The 22516-nt window shown below is 49.7% G+C and overlaps 9 protein-coding genes across 9 annotated transcripts; 4 read left to right on the plus strand and 5 right to left on the minus strand.

The window, feature by feature from the left end:
* Window positions 1-2035: 2035 nt before the first annotated feature.
* On the minus strand, window positions 2036-4056 carry AtWU_04608 (uncharacterized protein; the record flags this gene model as incomplete). Its single annotated transcript, XM_035499719.1, has 7 exons — window positions 2036-2405; window positions 2459-2588; window positions 2652-3331; window positions 3385-3406; window positions 3493-3650; window positions 3711-3928; window positions 3988-4056. The coding sequence occupies 7 exons, from the start codon at window positions 4054-4056 to the stop codon at window positions 2036-2038; spliced, it is 1647 nt and encodes a 548-aa protein (XP_035355612.1).
* Window positions 4057-4620: 564 nt separating this feature from the next.
* AtWU_04609 (arylsulfotransferase (ASST) family protein) lies at window positions 4621-7229 on the plus strand (the record flags this gene model as incomplete). The annotated part of the gene is made up of 4 exons (XM_035499720.1): window positions 4621-4737; window positions 4810-6577; window positions 6639-6667; window positions 6735-7229. The coding sequence occupies 4 exons, from the start codon at window positions 4621-4623 to the stop codon at window positions 7227-7229; spliced, it is 2409 nt and encodes an 802-aa protein (XP_035355613.1).
* A 316-nt stretch (window positions 7230-7545) lies between these two features.
* On the minus strand, window positions 7546-9235 carry AtWU_04610 (similar to An02g10630; the record flags this gene model as incomplete). Its single annotated transcript, XM_035499721.1, has 2 exons — window positions 7546-7571; window positions 7624-9235. The coding sequence occupies 2 exons, from the start codon at window positions 9233-9235 to the stop codon at window positions 7546-7548; spliced, it is 1638 nt and encodes a 545-aa protein (XP_035355614.1).
* A 1168-nt stretch (window positions 9236-10403) lies between these two features.
* Window positions 10404-12215, plus strand: AtWU_04611 (uncharacterized protein; the record flags this gene model as incomplete). Its single annotated transcript, XM_035499722.1, has 2 exons — window positions 10404-11214; window positions 11269-12215. 2 exons carry the CDS (start codon window positions 10404-10406, stop codon window positions 12213-12215), a joined length of 1758 nt encoding a protein of 585 aa, XP_035355615.1.
* A 356-nt stretch (window positions 12216-12571) lies between these two features.
* On the minus strand, window positions 12572-13793 carry AtWU_04612 (dTDP-4-dehydrorhamnose reductase family protein; the record flags this gene model as incomplete). The annotated part of the gene is made up of 4 exons (XM_035499723.1): window positions 12572-12602; window positions 12670-13381; window positions 13450-13469; window positions 13582-13793. The coding sequence occupies 4 exons, from the start codon at window positions 13791-13793 to the stop codon at window positions 12572-12574; spliced, it is 975 nt and encodes a 324-aa protein (XP_035355616.1).
* Window positions 13794-14584: 791 nt separating this feature from the next.
* AtWU_04613 (FAD-binding oxidoreductase) lies at window positions 14585-16271 on the plus strand (the record flags this gene model as incomplete). The annotated part of the gene is made up of 2 exons (XM_035499724.1): window positions 14585-16189; window positions 16239-16271. 2 exons carry the CDS (start codon window positions 14585-14587, stop codon window positions 16269-16271), a joined length of 1638 nt encoding a protein of 545 aa, XP_035355617.1.
* A 697-nt stretch (window positions 16272-16968) lies between these two features.
* Window positions 16969-17922, plus strand: AtWU_04614 (putative short chain oxidoreductase/dehydrogenase; the record flags this gene model as incomplete). The annotated part of the gene is made up of 2 exons (XM_035499725.1): window positions 16969-17443; window positions 17531-17922. The coding sequence occupies 2 exons, from the start codon at window positions 16969-16971 to the stop codon at window positions 17920-17922; spliced, it is 867 nt and encodes a 288-aa protein (XP_035355618.1).
* A 66-nt stretch (window positions 17923-17988) lies between these two features.
* Window positions 17989-19959, minus strand: AtWU_04615 (fungal specific transcription factor domain-containing protein; the record flags this gene model as incomplete). The annotated part of the gene is made up of 3 exons (XM_035499726.1): window positions 17989-18575; window positions 18629-18888; window positions 18935-19959. The coding sequence occupies 3 exons, from the start codon at window positions 19957-19959 to the stop codon at window positions 17989-17991; spliced, it is 1872 nt and encodes a 623-aa protein (XP_035355619.1).
* A 526-nt stretch (window positions 19960-20485) lies between these two features.
* On the minus strand, window positions 20486-22068 carry AtWU_04616 (cytochrome P450; the record flags this gene model as incomplete). Its single annotated transcript, XM_035499727.1, has 2 exons — window positions 20486-20910; window positions 20967-22068. The coding sequence occupies 2 exons, from the start codon at window positions 22066-22068 to the stop codon at window positions 20486-20488; spliced, it is 1527 nt and encodes a 508-aa protein (XP_035355620.1).
* Between the last annotated feature and the right edge of the window lie 448 nt (window positions 22069-22516).

The following is a 22516-nucleotide window of genomic DNA, read 5'->3' on the forward strand; positions in this document are numbered from 1 at the left end:
CAAAGGGTCCAGGTGGTTCGAGTGGAGGATCGAATGGGTTTAATTTTAAAACGGTGGGAATACTAGTGACCATCTGGGTTTAGCATGGATCGATTGATTGATTGGCAAATTGAATCCCGAGTAACCATTTTACTAGTAGTATAGTGTATGTACACCCGTACCACACAATACATACTACTAGATACTGCTGATACTTCCATGGAAACCTGCAGCTTCCTTCCACCTGCTACCTGTCGGGCCACCTGCAAGGGGTGTGCAGGGGACTACTGCGATGGAATGCATGCTAGATCCTACTAGTATCGTACGATCCTCCCCCTGAAAACCACCGAATTCTTATTATTTCACACAGGGAAACAAAACAATTCATTGAACGGGAGATTCCGGATTCCGTGGCGGTCGCAGCGAAGCATAAAAATTCCTCCGCCGCTAAAAGTGGCAGTTGATTCCATTTCTGACAGTCTGACAGGCCCCATTCCACCTTCCATTACTCGTCAATCATTGACCGCGCTATAAATATGATTAACCTTTTATTTTACCTCGTCCACATTTCCAGGAACTAGACTAATTTCTTGCCGTGCTCCTCTCCCCTAACCCCCCCCCTTCTTCGGACCAAGTGGGGAGGGAATGCCAGGGGTCTCAACACGCGACGGCTTCAGAAATTAGTCTGATTCAGAAAATCCTAATACTCACACACGTGACTAGAAGATATCCAAAATATATAATATGCATTAGAAGATCATAACCCTTCTTTTCTCTTCGCCGTCCTATACCGAGTGTAGTAAGGATTTCTGTTGGTTTCTTCCATGAGGTCTTCCTCCAGATTTTGATATTTATACGCGAAGGCCAAAAATACCAGAATTGGTATAGAAGATATAACTATGATCCAGTAATAGGACCTACGTGGAAACATACCGGGACAGCCAGCAAACTAGGGGAGGTTTCGCCTTCTGAGGATTAACGACTCGGCAGAGCACCATAGCTGTGCTATATTCGAGGATAATAACTACTGCCACTACATATCAGGAGAACGATCTCTGTTAACCTTAGATGCACCGTAAATATTAATCATTTGTATGTATTAGATAGTATAAATCTTATCACGTGCAAGTATGAGGATCTCTGGACCTAGCTGAGCCATTCTTAACTCCAGTCTGACACTGTCGCACGTAATCCTGAGCCTGTTGCATGTGTGACCCTGCCAGCAAGTAATCTTTGTATAGAACATTTGTGGTCAGCGACTTCCTTAGCTATTAGCGTATGGTTTGACTGGGATATTAAGATCTGTTTTCCGACTTCGACTTCCAAGACTGCCCACCTTATCAATGGTAGAACTTTGGTGCTTACTGTACCACGTTGTCCACAGTCAGCAAGGGACTACTTGTAGTGTCTAATTACCCAGATAAGAGATCTTCGATCACATGTCTTCATCTAACCTAACATCTGTACTTTGTTGTGCTATGCTTAGCTATCGCCGTTTTTTCATTACCCTCAATCTAGGGATCTTTAGCAACCGAGATACTATTAACTTTTCAGATGTCCTCATTCCTGTTTTTATCTGAGGACTAGCTGTATCTTTTCAAAGGGCACTGAGAGACCCATGGTTGGAGGCTATCTTCCGGTGAAAGAGAGTATTCTTATTTGTCCGACAAAGGCATCAGTCGTAGCTACCTGGATTTAGCCATCTTCGCGAATACATGATCTCTAACGAAGGATCTTCTATGTTGTATTCGCAACCCAAAGTCAATCTTGGCAGGGTAAGCCTTAAGAGGCTATTAGTGGCTAACCAACACAAAACACGCATTTCAGGCACGAAAAGGATTCGAGTTACCAACGCTAGCGCTGCATACCTGTTCGACAATGAGAAAGACGAGATGTTGAGACATTCGCTGTAGCAAGGCATCACCTGATCCTCCACCATCTCCTGCGCCTGCATCTGACCACCACCTCTGACACCAACCTACAACCATCATATTGGGCTCAAGATAGATTCGAATACACTTTTGACTCTGCGTCTTGAAACAGGATGTCAAGAACATTAGATCACATAATCGGCCTCGATCATCATGTCCCCATTGTTGTTGAAAATCGGATCTTTATATGCCAACGAGCCCTTACCCGGGATCACGAACCGGGCCGAGGTATTAAGATCACTCTCCAGACTTTTCTCAGCATCACCGAATGAGATATTCTGGAATTGTTTGACGAGCTGGTCCTGAAAGTTTTGATATATGGTTTTGACTTCGTCTAGCTTATCAAAGCCTCCAGTCTCACCGTGCCACTTTAGCGGATCTGCCGTCACCTTAAAGGCCTCGGTCAGATCGGAGGGCAAATTGAGAGAAAACTTTAGGCCACCGTCGCTAGTGGCGACGGTGATATTGGTTTGCCAGGTAATTTGAACATGGATGCTGAAAGTTCCCAATCAGATTGAAGAAGTCAGAGTGGAGAAGAGTACACTCACGTGTAGTCGTATTCTGCTACCATGGGGTAGGTTGTGGCTACTGCCTGGCAAACAATGGTGACATCCGTAGTGCCACTCGCCTTGATGTTGCCAGTTCCGGGAACGGTGCTCAATATATTGGAAGTGGTACCTGGACCGCAAGTGTTATGATTCGAATCCCTTCTATTACGGGAACATCAACGAGCACACTTACAATCAATGTTAAGTTTATTCCAGCCTGCGTCGGACTTGTATGTATGCTGATATCCCTGCTCCTCATTTGAGGGAGCCCACTTCCAAGTCAAAGCATCCGTGTCACCTTGCTTCCACGCATAAAAGCTAGCGTCGCTTGAATGGCTCGGGTCTCCGAGTCCAATGGACCATTGCTCTCCGAATAGGTTCGTATTGCTGGCGCTGGCGACCCAGGCGTAGGTATAAACGTTGAACATATGTAGCAGCTTCGGGGCCGTAGTTCGAAAGAGGTAGCTATCCCAGATGATGTTCCGGTCGATGATAAACGTGCCGTTCATGCCCTTGGAGACGTAATTCCCCGAGTACTCCAAAATCCGGACATCGGGAAAGGGTTTATTGTCGGTCATCTGAAGATAGAGGAGCATGTTGTTCTCACCGACCGACCCAAGACCCTGTCCCGGCTTCGTTTCATTTGGGGCAATATAAGGGTAGGTCTGCAGCTTCAGAGATGTTGGAGGAAAGGATGGCGCCTCCTCGTTCACGGTCTGGGGCTTGTCCGTATGTAACGCATACGCCAGGGTGCGCTTCTTGCGGTCCAGCCACTTACTGTCCTCGCCTACATACCAGTGGCCGAGAATCAGGCCTAGATAGGACTTTTCGTCCTCGGTCAAGTCAACGCCGTTGAAGGTACTATGTTCACGGCTGGGGATTATCAGTAACGAACGCTGACCATGATAAGGGGTATGATCACTGACTCAAAAAAGATGATGTGATCATCTTGAGACAAACGCAACGGTGTCAGTCAGTCAACAGTGAATTGAAGTACTCCTATATATTGTGAGAAATCCGACCTGTTCACTTACTAGTGAAAGCAAAGAACAAGGAACTGATTGAGTAGTCCCCGGGTTGCAGGATTTGTGTTTGAACTTCTTTAAACTCGTCAGAGCTTGGATCAACTACCTCCTTATCAAGAGTACAAGTCCAGGCGATAGTCCAATTGCTTATTTCAACATCTTTGTTTCTATTTCAACCACCCGTACACTGTTAGCCATGCGTCTGGTGTGAACATGTTCGAACTGACCCGATGCCGAAATGAATAGTTCCCGACCCCAAGGTACAGTAGTACATGGAGACGGCATTCTGCTGCCCGGTGACGTCCAGGGAAAGTTGACTACTCTGTAGTGTAGCATTCAGAGTGCCAATACCCTCCATTGAAGCCTCGACCTTAGCTAGTTCCGGATAACTTTCCAACAACTTAGACATGCCATCGTTGATGGCCTTCTGCGAAAGGACTGTGATCTAATATAGGCTGTAAGTATTCCTTCATCAATGCGGACGGCTTATCATGATTGAAGTACCTCATTGAATCGCCCCTTGTCAGTGCTTAAGGAGGATTGCAGACGCTTGCTGACTTCGGTTTCACTCATGATGGTTGGTAAGAGATATTTGCAGGAAGAGAGCTTGAGGATTGAAATGTCGTTGCTAACTACGCAATCAAAAAGGAATATGGCTGCCCTTAATATGGGGAGGCATGCACTACATGAATACCTGACCGGTGAGGGGTGTGAGCAGGGGTCAAGGGCATTTTCGACACAGCAAAAGAATCTCCCGCGCTTTTGAACAGGGCTGTCCCCTCACCCCGTCGAAGCACAATAACGTCAACTGTGCACACAGTATGTCCAATGAATTCGAATGATACTGCCGTCTAGCATTACAGGAATAATCCCAGTATGAGGCATTTTCTGCTGCTTGAAGGTAGCCATTGCGACCGAGCGGGGTATGCATATATTTGAGTCACCCTGTCCGCTTAGGAGTCTTCAATATATTGCTTCGGCCCACTTGCACACATGCTGTTCTGACATGATTCGTGACACGTTGTGGCTATTCTGAGATATACATCCCTGTCCATGCGTATAAAGCAGGAGATTAGTTTTCCTGCTTCATAGTTGCGGTCTCTCAAACCCCCAGCTTCTCGAGCACCAGAGGCAGTCATGTCCAATTCATACGAGCCCCAGCCGGCTTGCCCGGCCGATTGGCAGAAGCAGTATGCTCTCTCCGACGTGGTGTTGGCAGTACCGGTAAAGGAAGATGCTGGGATGAAAGACAGGGTGAGTCTTCACAATGAGACTCTATCTATGGTGTAAATAGTGTTAATGAGCAAGGTCCTGCGTGGGCAATAGGACACTGGCTATCGACGAGACGTGTACATGACCTCGACTGATTTTGTGAAGTCTCTGACCCACAACCCAATGTATATTTACACAGATGTTCTTGCATTTGATTCCGCAGAAACTACCCTTTCGTCCACGACGGACAGTATGTTTGTCCTGGCTGCGCGGGTCCTAACTGCCGACACCCCTGTGACTTTGAAAATCCAGCCTGCTCCGTACACAGGCTGTGTGCTCCGGATTTATGCCTCTATCTTGGACCAGCCAGTGACGGTGCAGTGTCCCGATGCGTCGCAGAGTGTCCGCCTGCAGCTGGGTTCGGGGACGGATCACGTTGGGGCGGTGGTCACCGTCCAGACGGACAGCATTAGTGTCGCGTACTACCAGCAGTATTTCGACCTCCCGGATGAGGTTTTCGAGGCCTCGCTAGCGACACAGTTACGAATTGCACAAGCGCTATTCTGGCAGGAGCCTTCCATTGCCATGTCCTTGTGTGCGCATGTGGCCACCGCAACGGCCCGTCCCGCGCTTTACCCGGCGCTTAACACGCAGGCAGTGTCCCTGGGCCAGCAATTAGCTGCCCAGGCCATGACCGGTCCTGACACCTCGTATGCCCCTGCCTTGACTATTAGCCAGTACCGGCAAACTGTCGAGGATGCCATCGATGCTCTGGATGCGTTCCAGACACAGTATGAACGGTTTCAAGATCAGGAAGCTAGTGTCGAGGATCACAAGGCCGCTTGGTCCACTATGCTTCAACAAGCCATCAATCAACAAGCCTTGCGTGAGCAGGCTCGGGATCTCGCTTCCGAAAAATACTCTGATGCCTGTGCCACTCGAGACAGCTGCCATGATCTAGTCACAGCGGGTCGCCACGAGTTGGATGCCGCCCAGCAAGCGTTCGAGGAAGGCCTGCTAGCCTGGGAAGAGCAAGCGGTGTTCATTGGAGTGTACGGCCTTTTGACTGGAATATTGACATTTGGCGAGCAGCTGTACCGTATTTCGGCCGCCTCCGCTCTAGACGATGTGCTGAAAGCAATAAAGGGTGCAGCAGATATTATCGATCAAGTCAAACAGGCAGAGAAAAACACCGCTGCACAAGATCGACACATCTCGTCGGATACTTTGCAACAGCTCACGGAGTGCATGGGCCCTCTGGAAACTCTATATTTCTCCATGGTCACAGTCGCCGCGGCGGTTAAGGAACTGGAGACTGACCCAAACGCGGCAATCCCATCCGTGGACGATATCTCCGGCACCAGCCAAGGAGACGCCGATGCGAGACTGATCCTCACCTTAGCTGCATGGGATACTTGGACCGTGAATTCTGTTGCGCAGCTGGACTTCGCGGTCGCTCATGCTATCCGGGGCGCTGCCGCTTATCGGTTGGCTATTCAGAAATACAGCATCAATGGGAAGGCCCTGGCTCAGGCGGATGCTCAAGCCACCAAAGCAGGACAGGAATATGTGCTAGCAGAAATGGAAGTCATCACCAGTCAGAAGGATATTAAAGAGCTGCAAGAGCTGATCAACAAGTACACCGGTGAAGAAGAGCTGTATGCTACAGCCGAAGCAAAGTTCTACGATTCTTATCTGTTCATGCAAACCTCGGTGGCTATGGAGATGCGCAATATGGCCTGGGCATACAAATACTGGGCCCTGGAGGACAGCCCTTTACTGCTGAATTCCCAAAAGACCACGGCCCAATTTCGCAATGATGTGTATCTCATTGATGACGCGATGAATACCGTCAACTCCAAGTACGACCGTATCCTACAGTGTAAGTCGACAACAACCTTCACCCTCCACCTTCCAGAACACACTGACAAATCTATTCTCAGTACTCACACAAACTGTATCATCCAACGACGTAAGTTATCCCCCCACCTCCAACCCACGGGCTAGCATAACGTTCCTGACCCACCTATACTCTAAAGCTCCCATCCAACTACGGTCCACTAATAATATCCGACCTCCAAAGCGAAACGCACAAAGCCAGTTTCACTCTCACCCCGAGTACCGGTCAAGACAGTGAGCCCAGCTTCGCCAGCATCTTCACAGATGGATCGCACTTTCGCGCGGCCGGCCTAATAGCCTATCTCCGGGGCGCGCGTCCCCGATCAGAGAATCTCCAAAACGGCGTGTACCGCGTCAACATCAATCTCTCGACCTCGGGGCTATATGCCGATATTCAAGATGGAAGGATCTTCCATTTCACTCGTGGGCCGCAGACTGCCCGAGTGTCTTACGACATCGATGCTAACGGAGAAATCGGGGAAGTCCATATAGATGGATCGTTCGGGGACGAGGTCCATGCGTATCCCACTGTCTTTACTCAGTGGAAGATCCAGTTGTTGGATGGTGACGAGTTGGATTTGAGTCAGCTTACGGGTGTGGATTTGGCGTGGAGGGTTTATGCGAGGTTTGATTAGGGGGATGATCGGTCAGGACTGGAAGGAGTTATTTACAGTAAAGGTGAAGCTTTGTTGAGTAGAGTTATCGTTTTAAGAAATCAAGTGAGCCGTATGTGGAAGTGAGATTGGAGAATAACAGGAAGTTTGACCAGAATATAAAGCCAGAAGATGGCGCTTTGTACAGTATTGATTTTTGGATACGATGGACGGCATGAAGAGTGACCTCCGGGCTAAGTATGGCCTTTTATTCCTCACGGTTGAGGACTCTGTTGATAGAACTTCTCTTCACGCTCCCTGCGCCTGTATTCAGGCACCGAACCAAGCTAACCGATGCTCAAAAAGGACTGGGCGTGCGGTCTCCTGATTGAATAGAAATTTAGCCTAGACTCAGTAATGCAGACGAGGGGCTTACTTCGCACATCCTCCAAAGATTTCCCCTTCTCACAACGGAGCAACCAGGATCTCTTGCCACTCAATTTGCTTCCAGCATTTAAGTAGTCATCTGGGTCAAGACTGTACTGTGACCCGAAGAGATGGCCGCTAGCCCAGTCTTCTTTTTCATTGACGAAGACATGTTCAAGCGCATAGCCACTATCCTCTGACTTGTTATCATTCAACACCCCGAGTTTCGCTACGAAGTCATTTTCGTTCGCAAAATGCTCAGTGCGAAGAACGTGCGAGCTGAGGTTTGTAAAATCGTCCAATTGCTGGTCGTCAAGGTTTAGTTGTTCAATATGTTGTTCACCCAATTCCCATTTCCAGTCGACGCTGGGGTTGCCGAAAGTGAAGATGCAAAGGTGTTTCTTCATTCTTTCAGGAATCTCGGTATCGTTGACTGAATCATTCAATATCTGTTCCAATGCTAGGCGTAAAAGTAGACAGCCCTGGGAATGAGCTATCATCACGACATGCTTGGGCTCTGGATTGGCGTTCAAGGCTGACTTCAATTCCTTTACCAATGACTTCTGTGCCATCCTGCTGCTCTTTGTTCTTTTGATAAGTTTCTTCTGTTCTTTTGCGGTGCCATTTTTCTGGGCGGTCCTTTCGCCTGCACATTCAACCAAGTCCCAAAGAAGGCCATCACCCCTATTGAAAACTCCTCTTATATCTCTTGAATATTGCGTTGCTAGTTTCTTGCAAGCGAGATGCAACCAGAAAAGCTCTCCGCCTATACCATTGACATACAACCACTTCTCATTTATTGATATCTCCTTTAAGGAGTTTTCCACAGTGATGTTCGAGTCGACGGATTTGACGTCGCTTCCGAGTGTGGTTGCATCAGTAATGCCAATGTCTTCCAGCTCGTCAATATTGATAGTTTTGCCCATTCCCCCCACGATGAAGATCAACGATTTGGCGAGCCTCTGAAGTTGACAAATTACAGCGTGCTGATTCATATGTTCTGATGCGTCCAATTCATTATATGCACCACGTGGTGACCCTTTAGCGGTTCCAGTTGGTGGGTCAGCTGGAATATAGTCAGCTGGGACATAGCACTTGGCAGGTTCGATAAGGTCAACCAAAAACCTCGCCAAATCGCCACCATTGTTCCAGATGGCTCCCAGGGTTGCCGAGGTGACATCGTTGCTGATTATGCCTTCGTGTATGATCCGAAGTGCTCCCACCTTGGCAATTATTGCCTTCACAGTCACTGTTGTGAGCTCCTTCACAATTTTAAGAAGTGATTCTGGATCGATCTTGTCCAACATGGACTTGATCAATTTGAATAAGGATTTGGTCGCTTCTTGAAGCAGGCTGCCCACGGGTTCTGCGTTTATCTGCTCGGTTATCCTGACAAGAAGCTTTGTCAAAGTCTCCAGAAGAAGTTCTGGGCTTATCAGCTTCTGAGAGCGTCTTAACACTGCGTCAATAAGTCCACGAACCGAATGTCCGCTAGCCTTTTGGAAAATACGCGTCGCGGATTCGATGATGCTGTCCGCATGACCAATACTGTCTACCACAAACGTAGACGCAGATGTAGCAGCATACCCCAGCCCCCCAAGAACGTCACTTAAGAGATTCATCATCAATGTTATAGCTGTCCTCAACAACAGGCAGAGGGTGGGAAGAGCTGTTGAATATTCTTCGACTCAGGGAGAGAGGAATGTAGGAAGAACCCACACCCGCTGACCCATCCTGTTTTTCTATGCAGCATATTAGGATTAGGCATAGTCGAGCGTTTGTTCTTTTAGTGCCATAGTTCAATTGGTGTAACTTTAAAGAGCTAGTTTGGGGTGAATTTCAAAGTCAAGTCCAGTCACAGGGACATGGATCCACATCAGACCTTACTGCTTGTGATAGTATCCAGCATTTAGCTTTACGCCGTATGCATCATGCCAAGATCTAGACCCTTCGCTTTTATTGGTTCCGGATCTGCTTTCGAGGTAGATTAAATAGTGCCTTCTAGGGTGATTTTCTTCGCTCGGAGAGTTCAACACATTCGGTATTCAACATGACTTGCTGCCCAGGAAGTCGCTTTTCAAGGCTATAGCCGGCAAGTTAGCATGCAAGGACATGCACATCCCAGACTCAATTAGTAGGAAGGGTGATGTCAAGTGATGATCAACCCTACCTTGGGCCATTCGAAGCTTAAAATCTGGGGAATGGGTTTAAGCTTATAACCCCCGCCCGGATGATGGATACTCAAGCCGAATGCGGCGATTATACGCAATGTTTGAAGTTGAGGGGCTGGACTGAATACGAACAAAGTTAGATTGCCATCCTACTCAGTCTTAGAGGCTACCCTTTTGACATAATGGATACGACTCCTAAATACGAAGTCGGATCCTAGGCATTGCATCCACTTTGCCAGAAAGACTCTCTGACCGTGTTCATGGTCTTCATCAGACGTTCTTAAGAGTTGGCCTGCTCAAGTAGTTAGAATAAGGTTATACGGCCTCGTGAAATATATCCAATGCGTCAGGAAGAGCCATGGATGTCGGAATGAATATAGAAGATAAAGAACAGTCTAGATGTAGCACGATACATCTTTTCGAGTTACTAGTTTATCCATAACGGTCAGTTAATCAAAGGCGTCTCGACTCATAGATCGTGCTTGGTCACCTCGGTTCGGGTGGCATATTAATAAAAGAAAGCATATATTTGAGCTAGAAGAATGTAAATCGTTGATTTATTTCATCGCGAAGCTAGTTCGGGAGAAGATGAAGCAAAGTGGCTCGCGAAGAGCAGAAGATGCGGACGACAGAGACCCTGTTTAGGAAGGTGCGGGTAAAGCCCGCACCAGATCTTGAGATGTCCAACGGGAACAGCATCCACACACCATCTCCTGACAGTCAACCGAGCCCATACAGTGGTTTCAGTGAGCTAGCCAACGAGTATCGAGAATATGTCCAGAGACTCGCAGGCCAGTGGCCTGGATTATCCTATCTCGACGCTTATCTGCAGGATCCTCAATATCTCCAGAGGGAAACTTTCGGAATTGTGCTCGTTAAGCCGGGGAACATATCTCCCGTGCAGCGTGACTTGGAACTAGAAGAAGTTCTGCCCCAATTGGATGACGGTTCAAGTCCGATACTCATAGTTTTGGAAGACCCCACTCCCAGAATGATTGCAGAGCTCGGAGGGCAACTGCGAATTGATCCTCAGTTTTGGGCAGACTTTTTGGTCGGTCCGTCGTGGTTTGGGTCAGGAAAGGTAGATATCGGACCCGGTGAACCAAGTGTCCAATATAGAGATGACAGTCTGCTAGAGCAGCTTTGGCCGCTACCAAGGCCTGCGAGGCAGCAAGAACATTTTTGCTTTCGTTTCGTTGCCCACAGAGAGCCAACACCAGCTAGCTCTGAGATTAGTGTTGGCCCAAGTATGAATGGCTATAGTTCACTATCAACGACCTATCCCATTTGTGGTGATGCCAAACCTGGGCCTCCAGTTTGCGCCAACTCGATCGGTCTACGCAACAATCTCACTGTATGGGAAAACCAGCATGCGCGTAAGAGGGCCAGCGGTGAAACGGAAACTCCATCACGGGGTATACCGTGGATAGGTGAGTGGCATACAGCTGCAAGATTTGTCTGCAGGAAGTAGTAACACTCAACAGGCGTCATTGTGGCGAAAAACCAAAGTAGCAGGATACCAGTCTGCGAGCCAGGTTTCTCATATGTCTTCCGAGAGTTCCTTCCAAGGCCACGGTTTGTTGAACGCTTCGTTATGGATAATCTGGAAACCTCAAAAGAATGGGAAGGACGGCCTCAACGAGCTCCAAAATCCAATTATTCCATTAAGGAGATCCTCTGGTACCACCTCATCTGCCATCTTGAGAAAGATGATTTTCGTAACGCCGCATTGACATCACCGAGTCTTCTATTTGTCGATGTACTTCAACTGATCGGTTGCTTCTGGGTGGCTGAGATCGAATCTAAACACTTGCAATTGTCCTGGATGGAGGTGTATTATCAGAAGGAGGTTATTATACGGAGACGGAAGTTTCCCTCCCTCCTGGATCCCTTATATCCAGATCCAAATGGCAGTCTCTCTGCAAGGCTCCAAGCAGACCTGATAGGATTACACAGTGATCTGATTAAAATTGAGCCGTACGAACAATTTATACACGAAGCTGAAGAGTATTGCAAAGCTCGAGAGCAGCTCACCGGTCTGCCAGATTACTCGGACTTAGCTAACGACTTCGCCTACCTGCAGAAGGCCGTCTGTCGCTTGAATAAACGAGTTAAAAGGATTATGGGCTTTTTGAAGTCAATCGAGGACGACTTTGAGAAATCACGTTCAAGATACCGAAACATGTTGCTACTGATTCTGGCACTGTGGGCCTGGCTGGTTTCACCAGTTTCGGTGACTGCTTCAATAATGAACTTAGGGGAGAGCAGAGAAAGCAGTGCCGTCAAAGTTGGGGATATTCAAGTATTCTGGAAGGTTGTGGTTCCTCTTGGAGTTGGGGTGATTTTAATTGTTGTATCTTTGCTTTGGATCACAGAATTTTTCACTTTGAAGGCGACGCGAAAGGCAAGTCGTTCTAGGAGGTACCGTTGATGTTGTTTCGTAGGTTGTGTACCTTATCTTTTCACTGGTATATCCATGAAGCGACTTTTAGGATACACTTCCAATTAATACATCTTCAACGACCCACCGGATTCTAGATCATTATACTACTGTTAAGTGCGACCAACGGCAGATTGAGCATCCAATATATCAACAATGGATGTAGCCTTCAACAAGCAATTACAGCAGCTCCTACTCATACACACCTTAGCTGGATCCGGTCGCCGGAATGATCATCGGTTGTTTCATTTTGTTTCAGACACCAAGCAGCGCGCGTGATTTCATGCTAGACAATTTGCGCAGCATGGGCTCCATACTAATAGTAGACTAAATTATTATCACTCAATTTAATGCTTGTACGCTCCCAAGTGTTTCCGCCTGCGTCCGACGTTAGCCCCTCAACTATACACCAACGATGATCCCTGTAAGGAAAGGAAGAACTTACCACCACGACACAAAGTCAACCGTCCGGAGATCAATGCCGAGCTCTTTCAGCGCTTTAGTCGACAGGTGAGTGTCGTAGGGCCGCTGCACACTCGCATTCGGGTCGTTTCCTTCCTTGTTCCGCACCATTCCAACCAGGGACAGTCCGAGCACATCCGCCAGCTTTTCACAGATCTCGTACTTGGTCATCCGGTCCTCCGATGAGAATTGCAGGATCTTGGGAAGCTCCTGGATACGCTGCCGCTCCTTGACATACTTGATTACAATGTCACGGCACACTCGTGCAACGTCTTCGGTGTTGGTGGGATAGCGCTGGGCCCAGTCGTCCATCTTCACCCCCGCGTTCTCATCTTGCGCCTTGTACACCGCATCGATTAGGGTGTTAACGGCGCTCTCCGAGTTCTCCTTGGCAGTCCCATATAGCACGGGCACCCGCAGCACGATTCCTAGCCCAGTCTCCTTGGTAGCTTCCAGCACGGCTACCTCGCCATCCCGCTTGAACTGCCCGTAGAGGTTGGGCGGGTTGGTCTGCGCGTCGGCCTCGTAGGGGGCCTCTCCCTCCTTACCGGGGAAGACATAGTCGGTCGAGATGTAAACCAACAGGGCACCGCGGCGGGCGGTCTCTTCTGCGAGGATGCGGGTGGCGTCAACGTTGACCCGACGCGCCTGGTCCGGGTTCTGGTCGCACAGGTCGGGGAAACGGTTTGCGGCACCTAGAGCGGAACGGTCAGCGTGCAACGGGATGCAGGTTGGCTGCATTTCCAAGCAGGAGGTGGCGTACAATGGATGACAATTTGGGGTCTGCAGGGGCACGGACATCAGTCAGATTGAATTCGTGAACAACGCGGGTGTGAGATTGGGGGGTATTGAGTGTGAGATGCAAGGCGGAAGTCGTAGTCAGGAGTTGAATTACTTCGCTTCGTTCAATAGATTCTTAATATCCTCCTCCTTCTCCAAATCGGCCTTCTGTATCGTGGGAGGTATGGCTCTGGAATAGCCTTGACCAACGACCAGACAGCCGGAGTGCTTGAAGGTATTGAATACCTGTCGGCCCAGAAGGCCGGTAGCACCAGTGACAAGAACAGTAGTCGACATGTTTCCGAATTGCGTCTCAGTAGAGGACATGGTGAGAAGAGATCAAAAGAAGGGGGGGACAATGACGCGCTGAAGAGATGTTTCTGGTAGCTGGTCAACTGCGGGGCATCTTCATGACGTAACGACGGGTGAGTCTCTTACTGTTCTATTTTCTTCGTGGAAGAGTCTGTACGGTGAACTGATCGGGATGGATGGGTCGAGACACAGCGTAATGGGCCAGGCACAATTGATCCCCAACTGGACATGAAATGAATGTACTGTTTTCTATTTGTGAGGCTGCATTGATGCGGGGCTTGGCACCTCGTGCTTTGCCTCGATTCCTTTTTGGGAAGTCCCTTGCCCTCAGTTTCATCCACCAACAATACTATCACAATTGGTTATCATGACACTCCATTGGCCTTGAATGTCAATTGCTGAGTGACTATCTGGAATTACCATCTCATACTGCATCAATTGGTCCAACCCCATACAACTGGGATTCTCATCTTTCCACCAGTCACACATCCCGGTCGCGCTACTCAATATCAAGGGATATTAACATAACGTCACTGGTTACTCAACTTCAATTCAGACAAGGGCAGCATCGTCATCATAATGGCCATTCATCCCGATTATCCGCGGGATACTGTCACCCTCCTCTCCAACATTCCAATCCAGGGAGCATAGGTTAAACCGAGATCTCCGCCGTACAGGCCGATACCGCCCTTCCGACGGGACGGAAGCACCACCGGAGGACCTCCACAACTCCGACCGGTAAGCTTTTTAGACTTTCAGATATAGCCTTTGGCTCTTCTCCGTCTTCCTCACCACCACCACCCATCATGTCCGGTGTCAGGAACCTCTCCGTCGCCCTCCGACGGGCTCGCGTGCCCAAGCCTCGCTCTCTGCTGCGTCCTCTGTCCGTCTGCGCCCCGTCTCCCGCGACCACTGCCGCCCGCGCCTTCAGCGTCACCTCCGCGGCCAATGCGACCAAGGAGATCAAGTACACCAGCAACGCCTACCCCAACCTCAAGCGGGATCCCAAGTTCGCCGAAATCTCCGCCGACGATGTGGCTTTCTTCAAGGAATTGCTGGGCGCCCAGTCCGCCGTGATCGATGGCGTTACCGCCGACGCGGCCGACGATATCGAGCCTTTCAACAGCGACTGGATGCGCAAGTACCGCGGTCACACGAGACTGGTTCTCAAGCCCCAGACAAAGGAGGAGGTTAGCAAGGTGCTGCAATACTGTAACGAGAAGAAGTTGGCGGTGGTTCCTCAGGGTGGCAATACCGGATTGGTTGGCGGTTCCGTGCCGGTGTTCGATGAAATTGTCATCAACCTGTCTCGCATGAACCAGATTCGCTCGTTCGATGAGGCTTCTGGTGTGTTGGTTGTCGATGCCGGTGTCATCCTGGAGGTTGCCGATCAGTACCTCGCTGAGCGCAACCACCTGTTCCCCTTGGATCTGGGTGCCAAGGGTTCCTGCCATGTCGGTGGCAATGTGGCTACCAACGCTGGTGGTCTGCGTCTCCTCCGCTACGGCAGTCTCCACGGCACCGTCCTCGGTGTGGAGGCTGTTCTGGCTGACGGAACCGTCGTCGACTCTCTGTCGACCCTGCGCAAGAACAACACGGGATACGATCTGAAGCAGCTGTTCATTGGTTCCGAGGGCACCATCGGTATCATCACTGGTGTGTCCATCCTGTGCCCCCCTCGTCCCAAGGCCGTCAACGTCGCCTACTTTGGTCTCGAGAGCTACGACCAGGTCCGCCAGGCCTACCAGGAAGCCAAGGGCCACCTGTCCGAGATTCTCTCCGCCTTTGAGCTCATGGACGGCCGCACGCAGAAGCTCGTCCACGAGTCCACCGGCACCAAGTATCCCCTGGAAGGCGAGTACCCCTTCTACTGTCTCGTCGAGACCAGTGGATCCAACGCTGAGCACGACATGGCCAAGCTGGAGGGATTCCTGGAGCACATTATGGGCGAGGGCATCGTTGCGGACGGTGTCCTGGCTCAGGACGAGACCCAGTTCCACGCCATCTGGCGCTGGAGAGAGGGTATCACGGAGGCGCTGAGCCACCTGGGTGGCACCTACAAGTATGACGTCTCCATTCCTCTGCCGGAGCTGTACCAGCTGGTCGAGGACTGCAAGGAGCGTCTGACGAAGCTTGGATTCGTTGGCGACGACGACTCGTTCCCTGTCCGTGCTGTTGTGGGATACGGCCACATGGGTGACTCCAACCTGCACCTGAACATCTCGGTTCGCCAGTACAACAAGGAGGTCGAGAAGGCCATTGAGCCTTGGGTGTACGAGTGGATCCAGAAGCGGAATGGCAGCATCAGTGCCGAGCATGGTCTCGGTCTTGCGAAGAAGGAGTTTATCGGATACAGCCAGAATGATACCATGGTGAAGTTGATGAAGCAGCTGAAGGGGCTATACGACCCGGTGAGTACTCTGCTGAATATGGATGCTGCGGTACTAATCATGGCTACAGAATGGAATCCTGAACCCCTACAAGTACATTTAGATTTGCAGCATATTGGAGTTACCATGATATCATACTTTAAAATTGGAGATTATTTGAGCCTGAAGCAGCGTAAACTATAATGAGCACCAACCTTCTTTGCACAAAGTATACGTAATATTCACTACGAGGCCACCGAGTTCATCCCTCGTTCCAAAATCAATCTGACGTGAGATTTTAGCAACGATATGAATCTGTCCCGTCAATGGAGAATGAGAGGGGTAAAGCCTAGCCCCTATATCCATTCCTACTATACCTTGTTCCTTTTGCAAGATTCAGCCATCTCGACATGCAAGCAGCTAATTCATTATCAACCAAACACATATCCCTGTCCATACCAGGGACAATCCTCATACAATTCACCATATACATAGCACATCAACCACAATACACCACAGAGTATACAACATAAACCACTCTACCAAACCCACATCCACTCCATCCAACTTCTAACCTCCACATTATGCGGATATGATCCCATCTAACTCCGCAAACTCCGCACCTACCATCCAGCCCCATCGGAGTAAAAGGCATTAACCTTCAATCCCCGGAGGATCACCAATCCATGCACTAGACACGGGCCATAGATAAGCTTAGCTATTCCATCTCCACCCACACCACCTAGTATAAAAGCAACACACATTCCTACTTCCTACTACCACCACCTCCCCCCAATCCCCTCCCAAAAAACTAAGAAAAAATGCCCCAAACGTGGCTCATAACCGGCACATCCTCCGGCCTCGGCGCCTCCCTCGCCCTCGCAGCCCTCCGCGCCGGCCACCGCGTCCTCGCCACAGCGCGCAACACCACCACCGCATCGACCCTACAACCGGAAATCACCTCACTGGGGGGGATCTGGATTCCCTTGGACGTGAACGACCCTTCCACCCCCACGCACATCCAAAGTGCTATCAACACACACGCAGACGGGGTCATCGACGTAGTCGTCAACAATGCGGGATACTCCCTGCTAGGGAGTATCGAGGACATGAGCGAAGCGGAGATTGAGTCCCAGTTCAATACGAATGTGTATGGTCCGATAAGGGTGTTGAAGGGCGTGTTACCGTTCATGAGGAAGAGAGGGGCCGGGACGGTGGTGAATGTTAGCAGTAGTGCGGGTGTGGATGGTGCGCCAGGGTGTGCGGTTTATGCGGGGTCGAAGTTTGCATTGGAAGGTATGTCCCATTTTATCTTGTCGTATCGATGATGTGATGATATCTGTGTGTCTGTGTGTGGGTATATGCTAATGGTGCTGGGGACAGGCATGACAGAGTCCCTATCTAAAGAACTCCACCCCTTCGGGATCCGCGTTCTACTAATTGAACCGGGGTACTTCCGGACAAACTTCTTCAGTGCGTTTGTGGCGCCTGCGGCGGGGTTGAGTGAGGATTATGTGGGGACGCCGGTGGAGGCGGCGCTGCAGTTGATCAAGGCGAAGGATGGGAGTCAAGAGGGGGATCCGGAGAAGGCGGCGCAGAGGATTCTGGAGGTGGTGGATGGGAATGGGTTGGCGGAGGGGATTGCTGATAAGGGGTTTTTGAGGGTGGTGTTGGGGCCGGATTGTTGGAAGAGGTTTTCGGGGAAGATTGAGGGGGTTAGGGAGAATTTGGAGGCCATGAGGGAGATTGCGCATTCGACTAGTTTTGAGGAGTAAACTAGTATAGGTGATGGGGAGATTGTGAGGGGATAGATTAGGGTTAACTTGGGATATTGATATCAGCTAATAAAATCCATCGAAGATAGCTGTTCCCTCCATGAAACTAGCCATTAACCCCGCGTCCATCAACTCGTAGGCCTGAAACATGCGCAACACCTGCAAGTCATCCTCGGCCGCTTTGGCAACGCTACTACACTGCTGCTGCGGCTTCGCCGGCATCAGCGCGGCGCATGCAGAGGCACGAAGCGACTGGAGTTTCTTGGTTGACTTGTCCAAAAATCCATTGGCTGACTCATTCTCTTCACATCTCGACGCCTTGGCTTGTTGCACCTCGTTGATCAGGCGGTCCAAGATCCATAGAACGTCCACAGTCGATCGCACCAGGCTTGTGTCCCAGATGGGGTCGTTCATCGTTGACAGTGTCATGATGACTAGGATGCTCCGCGCGAGATAGTTGAAGAAGGGGAATGAAATTCCGATATAGTCGTCGGTGGATGATATCTGGAAGAAGCTATCTAATGCTGATCTGGCGGTTTCGAGACATGCGTGGAGTCCTTCGAGTCTTTGTAGGTCTGGGATGTCTTGCTTTTTTGAGAGGACGAGGCCATGGATGCTCAATTCGGTGTAGTACGTCGACGCACGGAATAGGCCTGTTCAGCATGAGCCAAAGTCCTGACGATGGTATAATCAATGATCTACTCACTGTTATGTTGCAAGTCAGGTGTTATACTCTGCTTGACCTCGTTGACCTTCCTCTGCAAAGCAGTAAGGTGAAACGCTGCCGGAACCGCCGTCGACGCAATTCGGATATGCTCCGCCTCTCTTGCAATACGGTGCAGTCGGACTTGATGAGCGAATACTTCGTCAAGCGGCGTTTCACATTTCCGAGTCAGAGCTTCGAGACATTCTTCCATATGTGACGTCCATTGCATTGGTTGAATGTTGTCAAGGCATGTCGATACACTAGCTGTGTTAGGCATAACCACGTAAAGGAGTGCAATAGACTTACATGGAGCTCAAAATAAAACATGCTAGGACTGCTCGCTGCTCCTCGAGCGTCCGCGTTGGTGCCCTCGATGAGGCGCAGCCGCCGAGTCCGGCAGTAAGGACATTGGTGTCATCAGGAATTGGCTTGTTGAGACGCAATTCGTAAACAACCGTTATGGCGAGCTGAGTAAACCGCGGCAGTCCCAATGCGGTGTCGTGTAGTAAGTGATCGTAGCCCCAGGCTAGAACTGTCAAAAGACCTAGCAGAAGATCAAGGTTCACTGCACCCGGATCACTAGAAAGGAACATTCTTTCTGTAGCAATCTTTCTGATCTTCTCTCCTAAGGCGAGCTTGGTCGGTATCGATGGACACGTCACCGCCATGATGCAGAGGAACAAAAAAGGCCGCTCCTGACGCATCCATTGCACGTCTCCGGGAAGATGTAGAAAGGGAAAATACTGAAGCATGTGAGTGCGGAATATGTCTAGCGACTCTTCCGGTGAAGACTCCAAGCTGTCCGAACTAGATATCGATGCTGCAGGGATATTATAATCTCCATATGTAGTAGGAGAGCTGGAATCAGATGCTGGAGTAGAAAGAGAGTTTCTAACAGAACTGCTAGAAGTGCTTGGTGGGTTTTGTGGCTGAAGAGATGACACCAGCTCATCCAGCTTGCCTTCTAGCTGAGCAATGCGCGCGGCAGTATTGTTCTTCTGGGACTGCATCGCTCTGGTTGAGGTGCCTCGCAGACACGTCTTGTTCAGCCGGTAACATCTTTCACACCCCTGGCTTCCTGGTCGGTCAACGCATTTGCATTTGGACTTGGAGCAATTTAGACAAGCCTGTTCGCCCGCATTGGTAAGCAAGATGTAGATAGTGGGTGAGCTGAACATACCCGTCCGTACGATTGAGGGGCCATTCTGGGCATATACTCGTAACTTGAACACGATAATAAACTCACCGCCCAGATAAATATTGTTTATGGTTTGTATCACAATATAGAAGAAGTAAAGAGGGGTGAGAGTGATGGAATGGTCTGCTCTCATGATTATCGGGGTTCGGCAACGCCGGATACCGATACACTAGGTGTGCCGGAGATACCCGACTCATAGATAATGTAATGCAATTTCGAGAATCTACTTAATGATAATTTATCTGGGGAATATTTAAATTGCTATGTATTCTGATAATTCTCTAGGGAGGAATGAAGCTAGAATCAAAGCAGCAGTTGTCCTTGGTTGTATGCGGACTCGGTATATGAATCGGGGTTCGGAGACCGATCCCGGTACTATATGGGATGAGTCACGGGAGCAGACGGTTATCAAGACTGGAATACAAGCCAGGGCCAAGATGCATATGTAAACTCATCTATTTGATGTGATGTGTCATTTACAATGTCCACAAAACTCGGGTTGGAGGGTTTTACCGCCACATCCCCTTCTAAGCCATTCAGCATACGTAAGGTGCTTGAAGTGTAAAAGTAGAGGCTAAAAACAACATGACAGTCTGGCTATTGATATGGCACTCGACAATAAGCTAAGCATTACAAAAACAACAGGCAAACTTTTCTATTCAAGCCGGTGTGACAGACACCTTCGTTCCATTCCGTGAGCACAGAGTCAAGGTCAATGCCTCCTCCCACGGTCCTGGATCCTGGCCCTTCAAGGTCCGGAATTCTTGGGCCATGCGAACAGTGACATATCCAGCTTCAGTCAGCGCATACTGCTGACCGAGACAAATGCGTGGTCCTCCATTGAAGGGAAGGTATTCCCAGCGAGGCTGCAATTGTCCATTCTCCCAGCGCTCAGGGCGGAAAACATCTGCATCGGGTCCATAGATATCTTTCCGCCGGTGCATCGCATATACATTGTACTCAATTGTAGACCCTTCAGGCATGAAGACCGGCGAGCGACCATCCTTGCCTCCTCCCTTCGGCAATACTGTATCTCTCAGTGCGATGCGCCCGTTTACTGGTACAACTGGATGCAATCGTAATGCTGATAGATTGTCAGAGACGAGCTATGGTGCAAAATCACAGCAGCGGTTTACTCACATTCATTCATACAACATCGGAGATACTTCAGGTTACGAAGCTCCTCATACGAGGGCAATCGGCCCTCCAAGGTAGCTACTTCCTGGCGCAGCTTGTCCCAGACTTCTGGGTGCTTAGCCAACATGAAGAACATGTTGCTCAAAAGGCCGGCAGTAGTGTCACGGCCGGCAAGCAGAACGTTCATGAGCTCGTCCAAAATGCGGCGTTTATCAGAGGTGCGTCGTGCCAATTCATGAGAGAAGATATACCTCTCATGCTTTGTCTCCGAAGTCCCATCGGCTCCCTCGGACTGGGCTGCTTGGACTGCCTCCTCGACGAACCGCGCAGCGAAGTCCCGGCATAAACGATAGCATTTATCCGCCTTCTTGTGGGGGAAGATTCTGCCTAATGGGCCCAGAACGAATCGTAATGTAATGGCCTCCTGGGAGTAGTTGAAGGCCTGAGCAAAGCCAAGCTCCGACTGGTCCATCTTCAGGCTGGCGACCGATTGACCGAAGAGGAATGCGGTGGCTGAATCGATAGTGTAGCGAAAGAAGAGATCCTGCAGATCCACCACCGTCACTCCATCACGAGGAATCTGGGCAAAGAGGTCGGGGATCAATTCTTCGAACATTGCCAGGTCCGCAACCTGGTCGCGGGTGAAGCTGGGCCGGATGAGGGCACGAGACGTAGCCCAGTGCTCACCATCTGTGTCAAAAATACCTTTACCGAGAAGCGGTTCAAAATGCGGAAGACGGTGACCCAGACCCCAATCCTTGAAACTCGTTGACAAGACCGATTTTACATTCTCCGGCTCCATAGTAAAGACTCTGTAGTGCCCCAGCAGTAATTTCCAGGCGTATGTATCCCCATAGAGGCGGTAGCGCTCAGCGTTTTTCTCCAGGGAAACGTACTCTCGAAAATAGCGAACGGAGGTCCAGATTTGATCGAGTGCTAGGAAAGGATCCTTGTTGACACTGGGCGGTTCCTGGCAGCCATGGCGGCGTGTAAATTCGCGGCGGATAAAATAGCGACGAACCCTGGAGGTGACGAATGTGAGTGCTGCCAGGACCGTTAGCAGCAGGAGTAGCTGGTTGGTGTGGGAGTTGAACAACAACCCCATGGTGGAATATTCGGCCGATACGACGGTGGGGTGTTTGGTTGAATAGAGTACAGGGAACGGGAGGAGATGAGGGGTTAAATGTCAGCTACTGAAAAAGTTATACCCCTAGCATCGCGCCTTCCGAGATTCCAGACCTACAGTTCCTGACTAGTGCTACGGAGGATATACATCAACGATCCACGGTAGCTTCGGTCACACGGACTCCTCGGTTCCCGAGCCTACAGCTGACCTGGCCCATAGTAGTATTGATTATTCTCTTCAAAATCATACCTACATTTAGTAACTAAGAGTGACTGAAGTATATTAATAAGTATGTTAGTTACAGACCGAAAACTCCATTTGTAGTTCGGGTGAGCACAAAAGTACTGTACTCGGTAATGTTCAACATATTCGGTTCAACATTAAACTCAGATTTACTTTTAGTAGTTCTCAATAGTTGGAACTAGAA

This window comes from Aspergillus tubingensis (genome assembly GCF_013340325.1).
Source record: "Aspergillus tubingensis WU-2223L DNA, scaffold_6, whole genome shotgun sequence".
Taxonomy (NCBI): Eukaryota; Fungi; Ascomycota; class Eurotiomycetes; order Eurotiales; family Aspergillaceae; genus Aspergillus; species Aspergillus tubingensis.